Here is a 12,658-nt window from a genome sequence, read left to right as displayed (position 1 = left end):
AACAGAACTTGATGGCAGTACTCTCTCTGTCAAGCATTTAGGAAGAGCTGAGTATTGTCACCAAGACTTGCAGTAATTCCTCATTATAGAATTATCTCCTCAAAGGCATAGAGATATATTTTCTAAGACAGGTGTTATAAATTAAAGCATTTGGGAGATTTGATTCCAGCAGTAAATTCCTTAAAATCTTTTATTTCTCATCCTCACAAAATACTGTGTCAAAATCTGAGGTAATTCTAAGTAGAATCACAGAAAATATTCCTGGTAGAAAGTCTGTTTTTTTCTTAGGTAGAATTGCTCATAAGTACTTACAGTTTATACAGTCATTCTAGTGATCTCCATGGGGTCTGCTTTTATAGAGTTTGATTTGACTGTACTTTTTGTTCCTTTTATTTCATTAAAAACAAATGTCATTGCCAAGTCATGTCAGCATGAACTCTATTACTCCTAGCCTTGTTTCAGACTCCTGTATGCTTTTAACAAGCCACTTAGTATGTATGCCTGATTTCTTTTATGGATATGGTAAAATCTATGCTTTTCTGCTGCTTTCAATTTAGTAACCAGGGAATGCACATCCAGCATATGTAGTTCCATGCAGAGATACCTCTTGTTCAGCTTATTAAATTCTGGTGTTCCCTTAAGGTTAATTAATCCTGCCAAGTAGATACCCTCATGGGGCATGCTACTGTAAAGCAGGGGTGTTGCATCAGTACAGCTGTGCTGGGTACTTATATATGGCTCTGCATTGTCTGTGTACACATAGCTTTGGCAGCAAATTGTCATGGCTTTCTGTGCCTTTTACCTGTGCTATTTACCGTGGATCAAGTACTCAAAATGATGCAGGGAAGCTCTAAGATACAGGGCTGCAGTGTGCTAGTTTCATCAACTAGACTGAATTCAGTAAGAATTAGGGAGGTACATTCAGCACCTTAAAAATGGCCCTCAGCACTGCATAACAAATTACATCCCCTTATCAGCTGCATTTTTTCAAAGAGGTGTAAACAAATCAAAAAATGTTGCAACCTTAGCTGCCTCCCAGTTTAATCCTTTCACATTCCAGTTTCTGGCTGCTGCCCTTTCATGAACATTTACCCACATGACATTTGGCAATTCCCATGTGAAAATTGTTCTGGGTAGATGAATTTTCAAATATGCTGTGAGTTTGCATCTAAGTGCTTCTCTCCTAGCCTTGGAAAATATGTGTTTGTTATGGTAACAGCTGTGTTGTGTTCATCTCCAAATGGGGGGAAAAAAGACATCTTTCAATCTGTAGGCAATTCTCTTTCCACAGATTTCCACAAGTTAGAATTTTCTACACAAAGCTGGTGTACCTTTATTTCATGTGTTGTCATAAACTAAAGAACTTTTGTGTCTGAGCAAATCCCAATTCAAAGCAATCTGCAGTTTTTAATAAGATTAATGGCTGCCCTGGATTTTTTTAGAGAATACATTTCTAGTATTTTTTTTAATTATAGGTGAAGCTTTTAAGGTGATAATGTTCATTATTTAGTTTAGTAATTTTTAATTAGTTTGTGTTATGATGATAATTGAAAGGAAAGTTTTGCCTAGAGTAGAAAGGAAGAATTCATAGAGAAATAAAGCTCCTACATATTATGTGTTACAGAGAAAGTGACCTATTTCTCAGACCTATTTCTATTGCTAATATATTATTCTTACATAAAAGAGGATTCATTTAGTAGGCTCATTTTTTATACTGCAGTATCTAAGTATGGTCTGTTAATCTGGCAGACTCCACTGAGTTTGTACTCAGAAAGGAGCCTGTTGACAATTCCGTGCTCCATCCTTATGTGTTTAACAAAGGCGGTGAGTTGGGAAACTTGTGTGTGAACTCTGCTGCCCTCTCCTGGGAACAAAACAAGTGACCCGCGCGTTCACGGGCAGCTCTGCGGGTGTTTCACCCTCCAGTTTGCAAGGGGGTTGGTTGGAAGTATTTTAGCAATATTTGCAATCACGAATTGTGCATCACTGTACTGTCAAAGATAAGGTATGAGGTTTATTTTATAAATTATCAGAAGATCTTGCAATCACTGCAGATTTCTGAAGCATGCTAGATGTAATAGTTCTCATCATTAGAATCAGGAATATGTAAAAGTATTTGGCTTGTCCTTGGTGGCCTAGTTATTTGTGTATGTGAAAAAGGAAACGTAGAAGTTTTTTTGAAAGACCTTTGCTCCCAAACAAACACACGTGCTTTAGTTAGCACAACGTGTATTATAGATTCAATTTTTAGAAAAATGTTAAAAATAACACACTGAGAACAGTCTGGTTTCTTTCCTTACAGTGTCTCTGAAGGGCTTTCAGAATTTTCCTGACTATCCTGTGCATACTGGATACTGATTTTGCACGGGGCTTCTTATTTCCTAATACCTGTCTGTGGTAAAAAGCAAATTTCAGTTTTACTGCAAATGTCAGTTTTACTGTTAGTAACATAATTAGCAAAGTGATCACACTGAAAAAAAAAATTAGAAATATTATGGAAGGAAAGCACCAACCATACGATTTAGCATGTCTAAAATATTTTATAATATTTTTCTGTTTGTAGGCACCATTACCAGAACAGGAAGGACCATCTACTGGTACAGTAGGAACGTTTGAACTGATGAGTTCCAAAGACTTAGCACATCAGATGACAGTTTATGACTGGGAGCTCTTCAACTGCGTGCATGAGGTATGAGGATCTATCTATTCAGCAGGTTAGAACCTGTTAGAAAGTGTTTAATTGTACATTGTAGGTTTCTACATTATTTCCAAAACCTTCTCTAAGCTTGATTTTCAAAAATTCGACAATAAAGCCACCTACAAGTTTCGAAAGTATAAGACATTCTTAATTTTATAGGCAAAATAGGAATATAAACTTATTCTGGACATGTGCTGCTCGTTGAACTACTTTTGTTTGTTTTAAGGTATTAAGCTATTTATATATAATCTGTAGTTATGCTTTTGCCATGCCTCAGCTATTGTCTACTGGATTTGAAGCCTGAATCTTTGTCATCTATACAGCAATAAATGCAAACTGCAGAGTAAGTTTCAGGCTAGATACTTACCTGGTCATTCTTAGCCTCTTTCCTCTGTCCAAGAAACGCAACCTCAAAAAAAATTCCAAACTGTTTTCTCTTTCCTAGCTGGAATTGATCTATCACACTTTTGGAAGGCACAATTTTAAAAAGACCACAGCAAATCTGGACTTGTTTTTAAGAAGATTCAATGAAATTCAGTTCTGGGTGGTCACCGAGATTTGTCTTTGCTCTCAACTCAGCAAGCGTGTTCAGCTATTAAAGAAATACATTAAGATAGCAGCCCAGTAAGTATACAATCATATGGGAGCTGGAAGTGAGGTTCAGTATAGTCAGTATGTTTTTATTTTCTACTTTCAGACAGCCACACAGAGTAGAGGTTAAAACATTCTGTATTTGGTCATGCTGTCCATTTTCTTTTAGGGCTGTATAGAACCTTGTTAATATATATTCTTCTTCATGTGCTGCTCTCCATTGCTCCTTGATCTGTGATCTCTTAGGGCCATGTTTACACATCAAATTTATGAGTAAATATATGTCAGTTTATTGGGAGAATCCTTCATTTACCCTTCCATACATTGGCAAATATTAGTATATGAATTAGTAAATATTAGCAAAATTGAGCCTCATTTTCCTGAGAATAGAAATATTTCTGGTGCTGCTCAGGAGAACTGTTCTCAGAATTGTGCCTAGTGGGAAAATCAAGAGGGGAGAGTAAAGAGATGTAGCATGGAGATGATGACACTCATATTACTGCTATTCTGTTTGGGATTTGCAGCAAGTTTGCCGATGATATGAAGTGTAGGGTCCTGCACCTGGGGAGGAGTAACCCCAGGCAACAGCACAGGTTGGGGGCTGACCTACTATGGAACAGCTCTGCAGAGAGGGACTGAGGCTGTTTGTAGATGACAAGGTGACCATGAGCTGGAAGTGGGCCCTGAGGCCAGGAGGGCCAGTGGGATCCTGGGTGCATCAGGAAGAATGTGGCCAGCAGATCAAGAGAGGTGTTCCTCCCAGCCTATTCAGCCCTGGTGAGGCCACATCCGGAGTTCCACATCCAATTCTGAGCTCCTCAGTACAAGAGAGACAAGGAGCTACTGGAGAGGGTCCAGTGGAAGCCACAGAGATGATGAGGGGTCTGGAGCATCTCTCATGGGAGGAGAGACTGCAAGAGCTGAGCCCGTTTAGTGTAGGGAAGAGTAGACTGAGAGGAGATCTCATCCACACATTCAAATATCTTGAAGGGTGGTGCCAAGAGAATAGTTCCAGACCCTTTTCAGTGGTGCCCAGCAGCAGGATGAGGAGCAAGGGCCTTAAACTAAAACACAATGAGTTTCACCTCAACATGAGGAATAACTTTATGTTGAGGGTGGCAGAGCACTGGAACAGGCTGACCGGGGAGTTCATGGAGTCTCCCTATCCACAGAGACATTCAAAACCCACCTGGACACATTCCTGTGTCACCTGTCCAGGTGTCCCTGCCTTGGAAGGGGGATAGGACTGGATGATCTCCAGAGGTCCCCTCCAACCCTAATGATTCTATGATTCTGTGGGTTTTTTCTAATACTTTTGTTTTAAAATGCAAAATATGAAATGTCATCTTTTGTTACTAACTTCTGGGTCTGAGGTTGGATAGCAGGCATTCTTGCTGTCTTCCTCTATTCCTATCCAGATTTAAACTGTTTGGAACCTTCATGCCAGAGATGTCAGCCTTAACTCCCTGAAGTCAAGAGCAGGCAGTGGCTGACTTCAGAGGGAGCAGGGATATATCCATGCCCTGCATACATAGAGATTTTTACCATTGTTACACTCTCCCTCGCTTTCCAGTTCATGGTGTGTTTATTGCATTCATTGCTGTCTGAATAAACAGTTTGCTGAGGTATGTAGTGTTTGTCTACAGCTCTAGGCATTGTAACTAGAAGCCTTTAGGCAGTTCTACCAACAGAGATGTTACTTGCAGTTAAACCATAGGTTTTAAATTTTTTGCATCATTAAATGGAGTTGTGCATAGGAAGAGATTACTACTGCAACTGTGATGCTGCCCTCCTCTCAGTTAGTAATGGCACATAGCTGAAGTCTGTGTTCACATCAAAACTGGGGATCTGCATGGCTCCTTCCTCCAGGACACCCTGCGCTGCAAGTACCAGCTTCCTTCTGGGAGCTACTTCGAGCCCTGAGGTTGGATTACAGTTGGTCGAAGCTGAAGATTTTAAAAACCTAGTGGCGGGCATGCAGGATCAGTTTTATGTTTCGAACAGAGGACAGAATTTACCTCTTTAGTTTCTGAAAATACATGCACCGCATATTCCATTATCCCACTGCACAGCACAGGAGTGGGAAGCAGCTGCCGGCCTGGCGGGCTGTGCCCAGGAGAGGGCAGTGGCACCCACACAGACGTCGGGGTCTTTCCTAATCGCAGGCGTGAAATGGGAAAATGTTGAAATGTGGTCATTAAGAGACAATAGTAATTTCCATAAACACTTGAAATCAAGTATCCTAAAAATTGCAGTTAAATATCTCCTCAATAAACTGCCCTAGCCTGTGAGTTTCTCGGAGTCATGGGTTTAATCTTGTGCTATTTACAACAGCCTGACAACCTCCTGTTTACTTCCATGTTTCTGGTATCACTACAATGCTAAAAATAAATTGCTAAAAGCGGTCTGCTCTGCTGAGTCCTCTTTGTCTCCTAAAAGCAGAGAAATCTGAAGCACAAGATTTTCCTCTGTACAAACCAAGAGGGCAGGTTTAATTGCAGCCGCTGGAAAGGCGCTGGGAAGTTTTGCCAGGCTGCTGCCCTCTGTGCAGTGCTGCCATGGTAACAGCTGCTACACATGCACTAAAACAAACACAAAGTGCACTGAAGTTAGAGGGGAGAAAAAGCCCAGACCTTGAAGCAATATCTTTGAGGAAGTTTTGCCTGTGAAGATCCTTGAGACCTAATGAGAACTTTACCCTGCCTAGAAGTACTAGACTCATTAGAAAAGTGTTGAGGGAGAACAGCTCAGTGCTGCACTATTAATCTTAGGCATGACTGGTGGTAACAAGATGCCTTGCACATACCCATTTTCAAAGGTAACTGCTACTGAGAAGCTTGTTTCAGTTCTGTGGCTTGAGGTGCAGATGCCATTGCAGAAGGCACATCATTTTGTGTCTGCCACCCCATGCACCCTTGATGTGTGCTCCCAGTCTGTGCAGGCAAGCACAAGGGCAAGTGCTGGCTCCAAGTGCTGTGCACATCTGTTTCCAGTTCCAGGAGCCACCGTCTCTTTAGCATCTGCTGGAAGAGAATGTAGAGGTTACCAGGTTCATCTCTTTTCTCCAGCTATTGTAGGAATAAACTTTCAAACAAAGGGGAGAAGTGAACTATATTTCCAACAGTGAGTTCTTCCTATATTAATTGTATTAGAAAGGCCTTCTGGGATGTGCTTGCACATACTCTTATGGTTATCTGCAAACCCAGTTTGTGTATATTTCCTCTTTGCAGATACATCCACAGGTATTTAGAAGCCTTCTTGTGTATCACTGTACTCAGACACTTTCATTCAGTTTCTGAAAATCATTCTTTCCATACATATGCATATGTTATAAGCCCAAGAAGCCTGTGAGAAATTTTTGAAGTGTGTGTTTATAGAGAAAATGCCAAGATGAATATGCTTGTGTAAGTACCAAGAGATTTTAACCACGTATATGTTTGTTTTGGAGACCAGTGTATGTGTGTGTATGTGTGTGTGTTTGCTATTCATCCTAACAGGAAGATTTTTCTGGTAGAGTGCATTATGTGAGGCAGAGGGACCTCTGCTCTGAGGTGGTGCATTGTGGTGCTTTAGAGGATCCACTTTTTGACATTTTACATGCAGTATATATGCAGTAGAGCCATGCAGCACCGCTCCTGCTGCCTTACAGTGGTCCTCTGTCTGGAACCGAATTATTTATTGTAGACTCTGTAGAATTTACAGAATATCTGTACATCTAGATGGATTTTAACTGAGACTTTGTCAAATTGTATTGCTTAACAGGGTACTTGGCAAAACATTCCCTTTTAATATGAAGATAGATTCAAATTAAATATTGCAGATACAGTTGCAGCTGCCTACTTTGTTTGAGCACTAGTGCTGTGTGTTACTAATTATTTTACCCTGCCATAATTTATTCCTAATCCTGTCATGTGCTGTGGACAGATATCCCTTTATGGATTTACTTGTGCCTAGGGAAGAGGTTCACTGACAGCCTATCCTGTCTGCTTTTCATCTTTATCTCCCCTCAGATCCACTAATGAGGCACTCCCTGACCTGCACTAGTCAGAATAAGTTGGTGTAGCTTTAGCATTTCAGTTTATCCTTTCTACCCTTGCTCGCTGTCACTAATCTGATGTGGGAGAATTTGCATGAGCAGCTCTGCCAGAAGATCTGAGAGGGCAGCAATCTCCCAACAGACAGACCAGCATATGGGAAAGATCATTTATTCACATGCTCAGTGTTCACACAGTGCAGACACAAGTGAGGCTAAGATCTAAAGGACTCACCCACTCAACACACCCAAGTCTGGTGAAATGGAGGTACAGAAAGAATAGAATGGTGTGGATGATGGAGAATAGGATGATGTGGCAATTTTGGACTCAGACAGTAGGATGAGATGATTGTACTAATTTTGTCTGAAGCTAAGGATACCTCAGAGGAGCTAAGAGCTTCAAGGATGAGTAAAAAAATCTGAGAATCATAGATTTAATCTTGTTACATTTTTTTGGTAAATCACAGAGTCATAGAATAGTTTGGGTTGGATGGGACCATAAAGATCATCAAGTTCCAACCCCCTTGCCATGGGTAGGGACACATTCCACTAGACCGGGTCGTGTAAAGCCCCATCCAACCTGGTCTTGAGCCATTCCAGGAATGGGGCATCCACAGTTTCTCTGGGCAGCCTGTTCAGTGGCTCACCATATCACAGTAAAGAATTTCTTCCTAATACCTAAACCTACCCTCTTTCAGTTTGAAGCCATTCCCCCTTGTCCTGTCCCTCCATGCCCTTGTCCAAAGTTCCTCTCCAGCTTTCTTGTAGGCCCCTTTAGGTACTGGAAGGTGCTCTGAGATCTCCCTTGGAGCTTTCTCCAGGCTGAACAATCCCAGGTCTCTCATAGCAGAGGTGCTCCAGTCCTCTGATCATCTTCATGGCCCTGCTTTGTACTCACTCCAGCAGGTCCATGTCCTTCATATGTTGGGATCTCAGAGCTGGACACAGCTCTCCAGGTGGGGTCTCACAAGAACAGACAGGGAGAGTCACGTCCCTTGACCTGCTGGCCACAGCTCTCCAGGTGGGGTCTCACAAGAACAGACGGGGAGAGTCACGTCCCTTGACCTGCTGGCCACAATGCTTTTGATGCTGCTCAGGACATGGTTGACTTTTGGGGCTGCAAGCACACATTACTGGTTCACATTGAGATTCTTGCCAACCAGCACACCCAAGTCCTTCTCCCTAAGGCTGTTCTTAATCCATTCTTCACCCAGCCTGTGTTTGTGGTTGGGATTGCCCCAACTCAAGTGCAGGACCTTGCCCTTGGCCTCATTGAACTTCATAAGGTTCACACAGTCCCACCTCTCAAGCCTGTCAAAGTCCCTCTGGATGGCATCCCTTCTCTCCAGCACATCAACTGCACCTCACAGCTTGGTGTCATCAGCAAACCTGCTGAGGGTGCACTCAAGCCCACCGTCCGTGGTACTGACAGAGATGTTAAACCCCAGCAGTCTCAATACCAACTCCTAAGGAAAGCCACTCACAGCTGAAGAAACGGAGACTGAGGTGCTGAAATTGGATGTTGGCACATCAGCCGAGAAAAACAGGAGATTATTTGCAAAAACCTAGTGAGATCCAGATTTGTGAGGCTTTTTTTCACAGGCTTTGTTCTATCTCCTCCCTTCCTATTGAGTCAGTGAGCCACCTGCTGCAGACCCAGCTGAGCAATTGCATTGACTCTTCCCATCAGATTGTATCTACTCCTTCATATGGCACATTGGATCTTCCATAGTACTCGATTACATGTTCCAGTTTTCCCTGATTGATAGCAAAATCCTTCTTTGTTAGAGATGAAGTGTGCCCTGGAGCTCCTTTTGCCCCGCACCTCTTTAATGATGCTGGTAACAAATGGCAGTTCTTTTCCTGAACTAGAAGTCCCAGAATCTATAAGTAATAAAAATCCTATACTGCAGGAGAGGTCACTGGCATGGGGCATCTCTAGACAGCTGATCTTCTCCCTCTGAAAAGACTCATGGCCCTGTAAACTGCCATGAAGATTGCCTGAGAAGAGCTTCAAGCATTCATTAGCTTTTAAGAAGCTGTCAGCAAGTTCTGCAGCAAATGAGGTTATAAACAGTTGTTTACACTGTTTCTGGTATCCCTTGGGACTGAACTGAGCCCAGTTTCAGGACTGTGCTTCTGGGTGAGGAATTGCTTCAAAGACTAGGAGTTCTTGCAGAAGCTTGCACCCAGTGAAGTAGAAGGGAGGTCATAAGGGAAAGAAGCCTTCAGAGTGTGGTGAAGTGCTAGCACTTGGGTGAAGAGATGTCTGCAGGCATGCTGGCCCAGACTGCCCAAATTCAGTCACTTGTAAGCTAGATGCCTGAGTTCGGCTCTCTTAAGGTTTTCATATGTACTGCTCTGACTGATACATACAACTTAAAACCTGGCCCTTTGTGTTTCAGCTGTAAAGAATACAAAAATCTGAATTCCTTTTTTGCTATTATTATGGGACTGAGTAATGTTGCTGTGAGCCGTCTGTCATTGACGTGGGAGGTAAGTCTTTGCTAAAATCCAGTTCCAGGAAGCTTGATGGGGACTTGTACTTTCAGTTAGCAAAAACATGAATTGGGCCTTTATTATTGATAAAGCTAGATCTACTAATTCAGCTCCTGACCATAAGCCTTAGCTAAGGGTGACAATGTTTGTTAGTAAGGCAGTATACTACACCCATGGATGTGCTGAATACTCACAGGAGTTAACAAGAGTGACAACAGCAGCTTCTGTTGCTGAGCTCAACTGCCCAACAGGATGAGCAAGTTAGCCAGCTAACCTCTTAGATCAGCCCACATCCTCTGTGTGCCTTTACTGGTGGTTCGGTGAGATCACTCCATTGATAATTCTCTAAAATTCATCCTCTATTTGTACATACTATTTTCTGATCTCAACAGGGACTCTGTTGCCCTGTTAAAATGTGGGTTTGTCCTAACCAGTTCTGGTTTTCTCTCTGACATGCATTTCCATGCTTACTGTCAGTTTGGTCTTCATTCTCAGAGCTTCCACCTTTTTCTGTGGCTTTGCTCTTTTGTATATGAGGGTATAAAAAGGGTGCAGTGTCCAGCACGGTGTAACCACTGAGAATATACTGGTTATCAAAAGCAAAACAGATTTAAATGTGCATGTATTTGTTCATTAGAAATTCAAAATAATTAGCATGACTGAGGTTATTGATGCAGCTGAGACCAAAATTTGAACAGCTTTAAAAATGTGCTCTGAAACAGGAGATCAGACTGACATGTCTGAGAGTACACCAGCCCCTTTTTCAAAAATACATGTGTCATATACAATCAGTGCTACAGGCAACGATTTTCAGTTTCACAGAATAATGACCCTTCATTTGTGGCTGCTGAGAGGAGGTGGGAGAGCTGAGACAGTACAGGACTAGAGAAGAAGAAGCTGAATGTATATACTACATACAGCACTCTGAAATGGGCACCAGGTCTGAGCTGGGGGCGGGGCACAGATCATTTGTACATGTGGGGGATTAACTTGAGATCAAGGAAATGTTATCACACTCTGGTTCTGTAGAGCAGTTGGTTTATCAAGAGAATTTCTGCAATTTGATTTTTAGCCAGATATATACAGAAAATACTTTAAGACAAACATACCGAGACCTGATTTGTTCTATATTATCATGCATTTACATTAGTTGCATGCAGAAATTAGATATTTGCAGGTGCAAATGTCCAATTATACCACTTACTTCACAAATACCTAATCTGCATGCATATGCAAACTAGGCACACAGTTGTTGACACACATCATTAAAAATTAGGCCCTTGCTGTGGCACAGTGTAAATAGCTTGCTAGGGTATGCACTCCAAATGCAGAAAGTACTGCAAAAAATCATTTCTGCACTATAAAGTCTCTATTTAATGTTACCCACTGCCAATAGTAGTCTGAAAAATTCAGCAAATACAGAGAAATTTCTTAAGAAAAATAGAAAGGTGACATATCTTAAGTGTACATAAAAAATTACAGCGATCTTTAAAACCAATTTGTAACATACCTTATAGTCTTTATAGTAAAGTTATTTAATCTGTATAACATAATATGCATGAGGGGAAAAGAAAGTATTTAGGAAAGCCCATCTCATCTCAATCATTGCATGATCAACTGACCATGATTTATTTGTGTAGGAATTGTGGACTGAAAAAATATTCCTTAATTTGTACCCCAGAAAGTGATAGAGGACCTTTGCAGCTGAGCATGTCAAGAATTTAAGCAATAGATGCATCATCAGCATGAGCAAAAAACCCTCCTGGAAGTGCCCAGGCATGGATATGAATGTTTGCAAGGGCAGTTCATCATAGGTGTGAATAATTAAGCTGATCTGCCCCCACTCAAGCTGTGTGTAAATTATATTTTCAGATAGGCTATAATCAGCAATGTCCTGAAAGCATTCACATGAATTTCCACTTACATTCTGAATTCAGTGATTGCTATGTGAGCCAAACAAAAATCTGAATCTAAACATCCCAAAGGACTAAATTCAAGTCGGGGTTTAAATCAGGATCCAGGTTTCATGGCTGGTCCCGTCTCTATTTTTAATCTGGTTGCTAGGAAACATGTTGTATTTTAGATTAGCACATTGTTAGAAATATCTGGCAAAAAAAGAGCACTTTCCTGACTTAGGGCGTTGTGGAAGGAACTAGCATTTACAGTAAAATTACTGCACTGATCTGATTTAATTAACGTTTGCTATTTTTGTTTTTATTAACAGAAACTCCCAAGCAAGTTCAAGAAGATCTATGCGGAGTTTGAAAGCTTAATGGTGAATAGCAATAGATCCCTTATTCTATGCACAATCTGAGATAATTCAGTTTCTGATTTGAATTCCTTGATTCAGAACATTTTATGTGTCCTTGTTTGACTTTAAGAAGTTTATGATCCCATTTTAGAGCTGCTAAAACAAGTATGTATGACTAATAAATTATACTCTTAGGAACCTACTCTGAGAGAACTTATGTACCACTCAAAGTTAATCTGGGAACTCAGAAAAGCTTTATCACATGTTTTCCAATAGTACATATGGGAAATTCTATTTTTCAACCTGGATTTTTCCAGGCAATACATTTTAGTGTTACAGCTGGAAAAAATATGCAAAACTGGATGTGCAGCTGTAAGGAGGGAGGAAAAATAGGTGGTTTCTTTTATGAAGAATGTTTTTGTAATCATATCTTACCTCGCTATTTGGCATGAAAAAATGTTTGTGTTTAGTGGCTGCATTCTCATTGTGTAACCAGTCCAGGAGAATGATAAAAGGTGTCTGAATTTGCAGATGCACTTTTAAAGTCACAGGAAAAAATAATGTTTTTAATAAATGCCATGACATC

At 41.1% G+C, this 12,658-nt stretch overlaps 1 protein-coding gene across 1 annotated transcript in view; it reads left to right on the top strand.

The window, feature by feature from the left end:
* The window catches only part of RAPGEF4 (Rap guanine nucleotide exchange factor 4), a 156,704-nt gene that overhangs the window by 128,308 nt on the left and 15,738 nt on the right, over window positions 1-12,658 (top strand). The window contains exons 24-27 of the mRNA XM_069020648.1: window positions 2,564-2,689; window positions 3,144-3,322; window positions 9,728-9,818; window positions 12,046-12,096. Of these exons, the coding sequence (XP_068876749.1) occupies window positions 2,564-2,689; window positions 3,144-3,322; window positions 9,728-9,818; window positions 12,046-12,096 (447 nt within the window). The remainder of the gene's footprint in view (window positions 1-2,563; window positions 2,690-3,143; window positions 3,323-9,727; window positions 9,819-12,045; window positions 12,097-12,658) is intronic.

The sequence above is a fragment of the Aphelocoma coerulescens genome, chromosome 7 (genome assembly GCF_041296385.1).
Source record: "Aphelocoma coerulescens isolate FSJ_1873_10779 chromosome 7, UR_Acoe_1.0, whole genome shotgun sequence".
NCBI classification, from domain to species: Eukaryota; Metazoa; Chordata; class Aves; order Passeriformes; family Corvidae; genus Aphelocoma; species Aphelocoma coerulescens.
The sequence above is the reverse complement of the archived record's forward strand: the minus strand, read 5'-3'. Positions and strand labels throughout refer to the sequence as shown.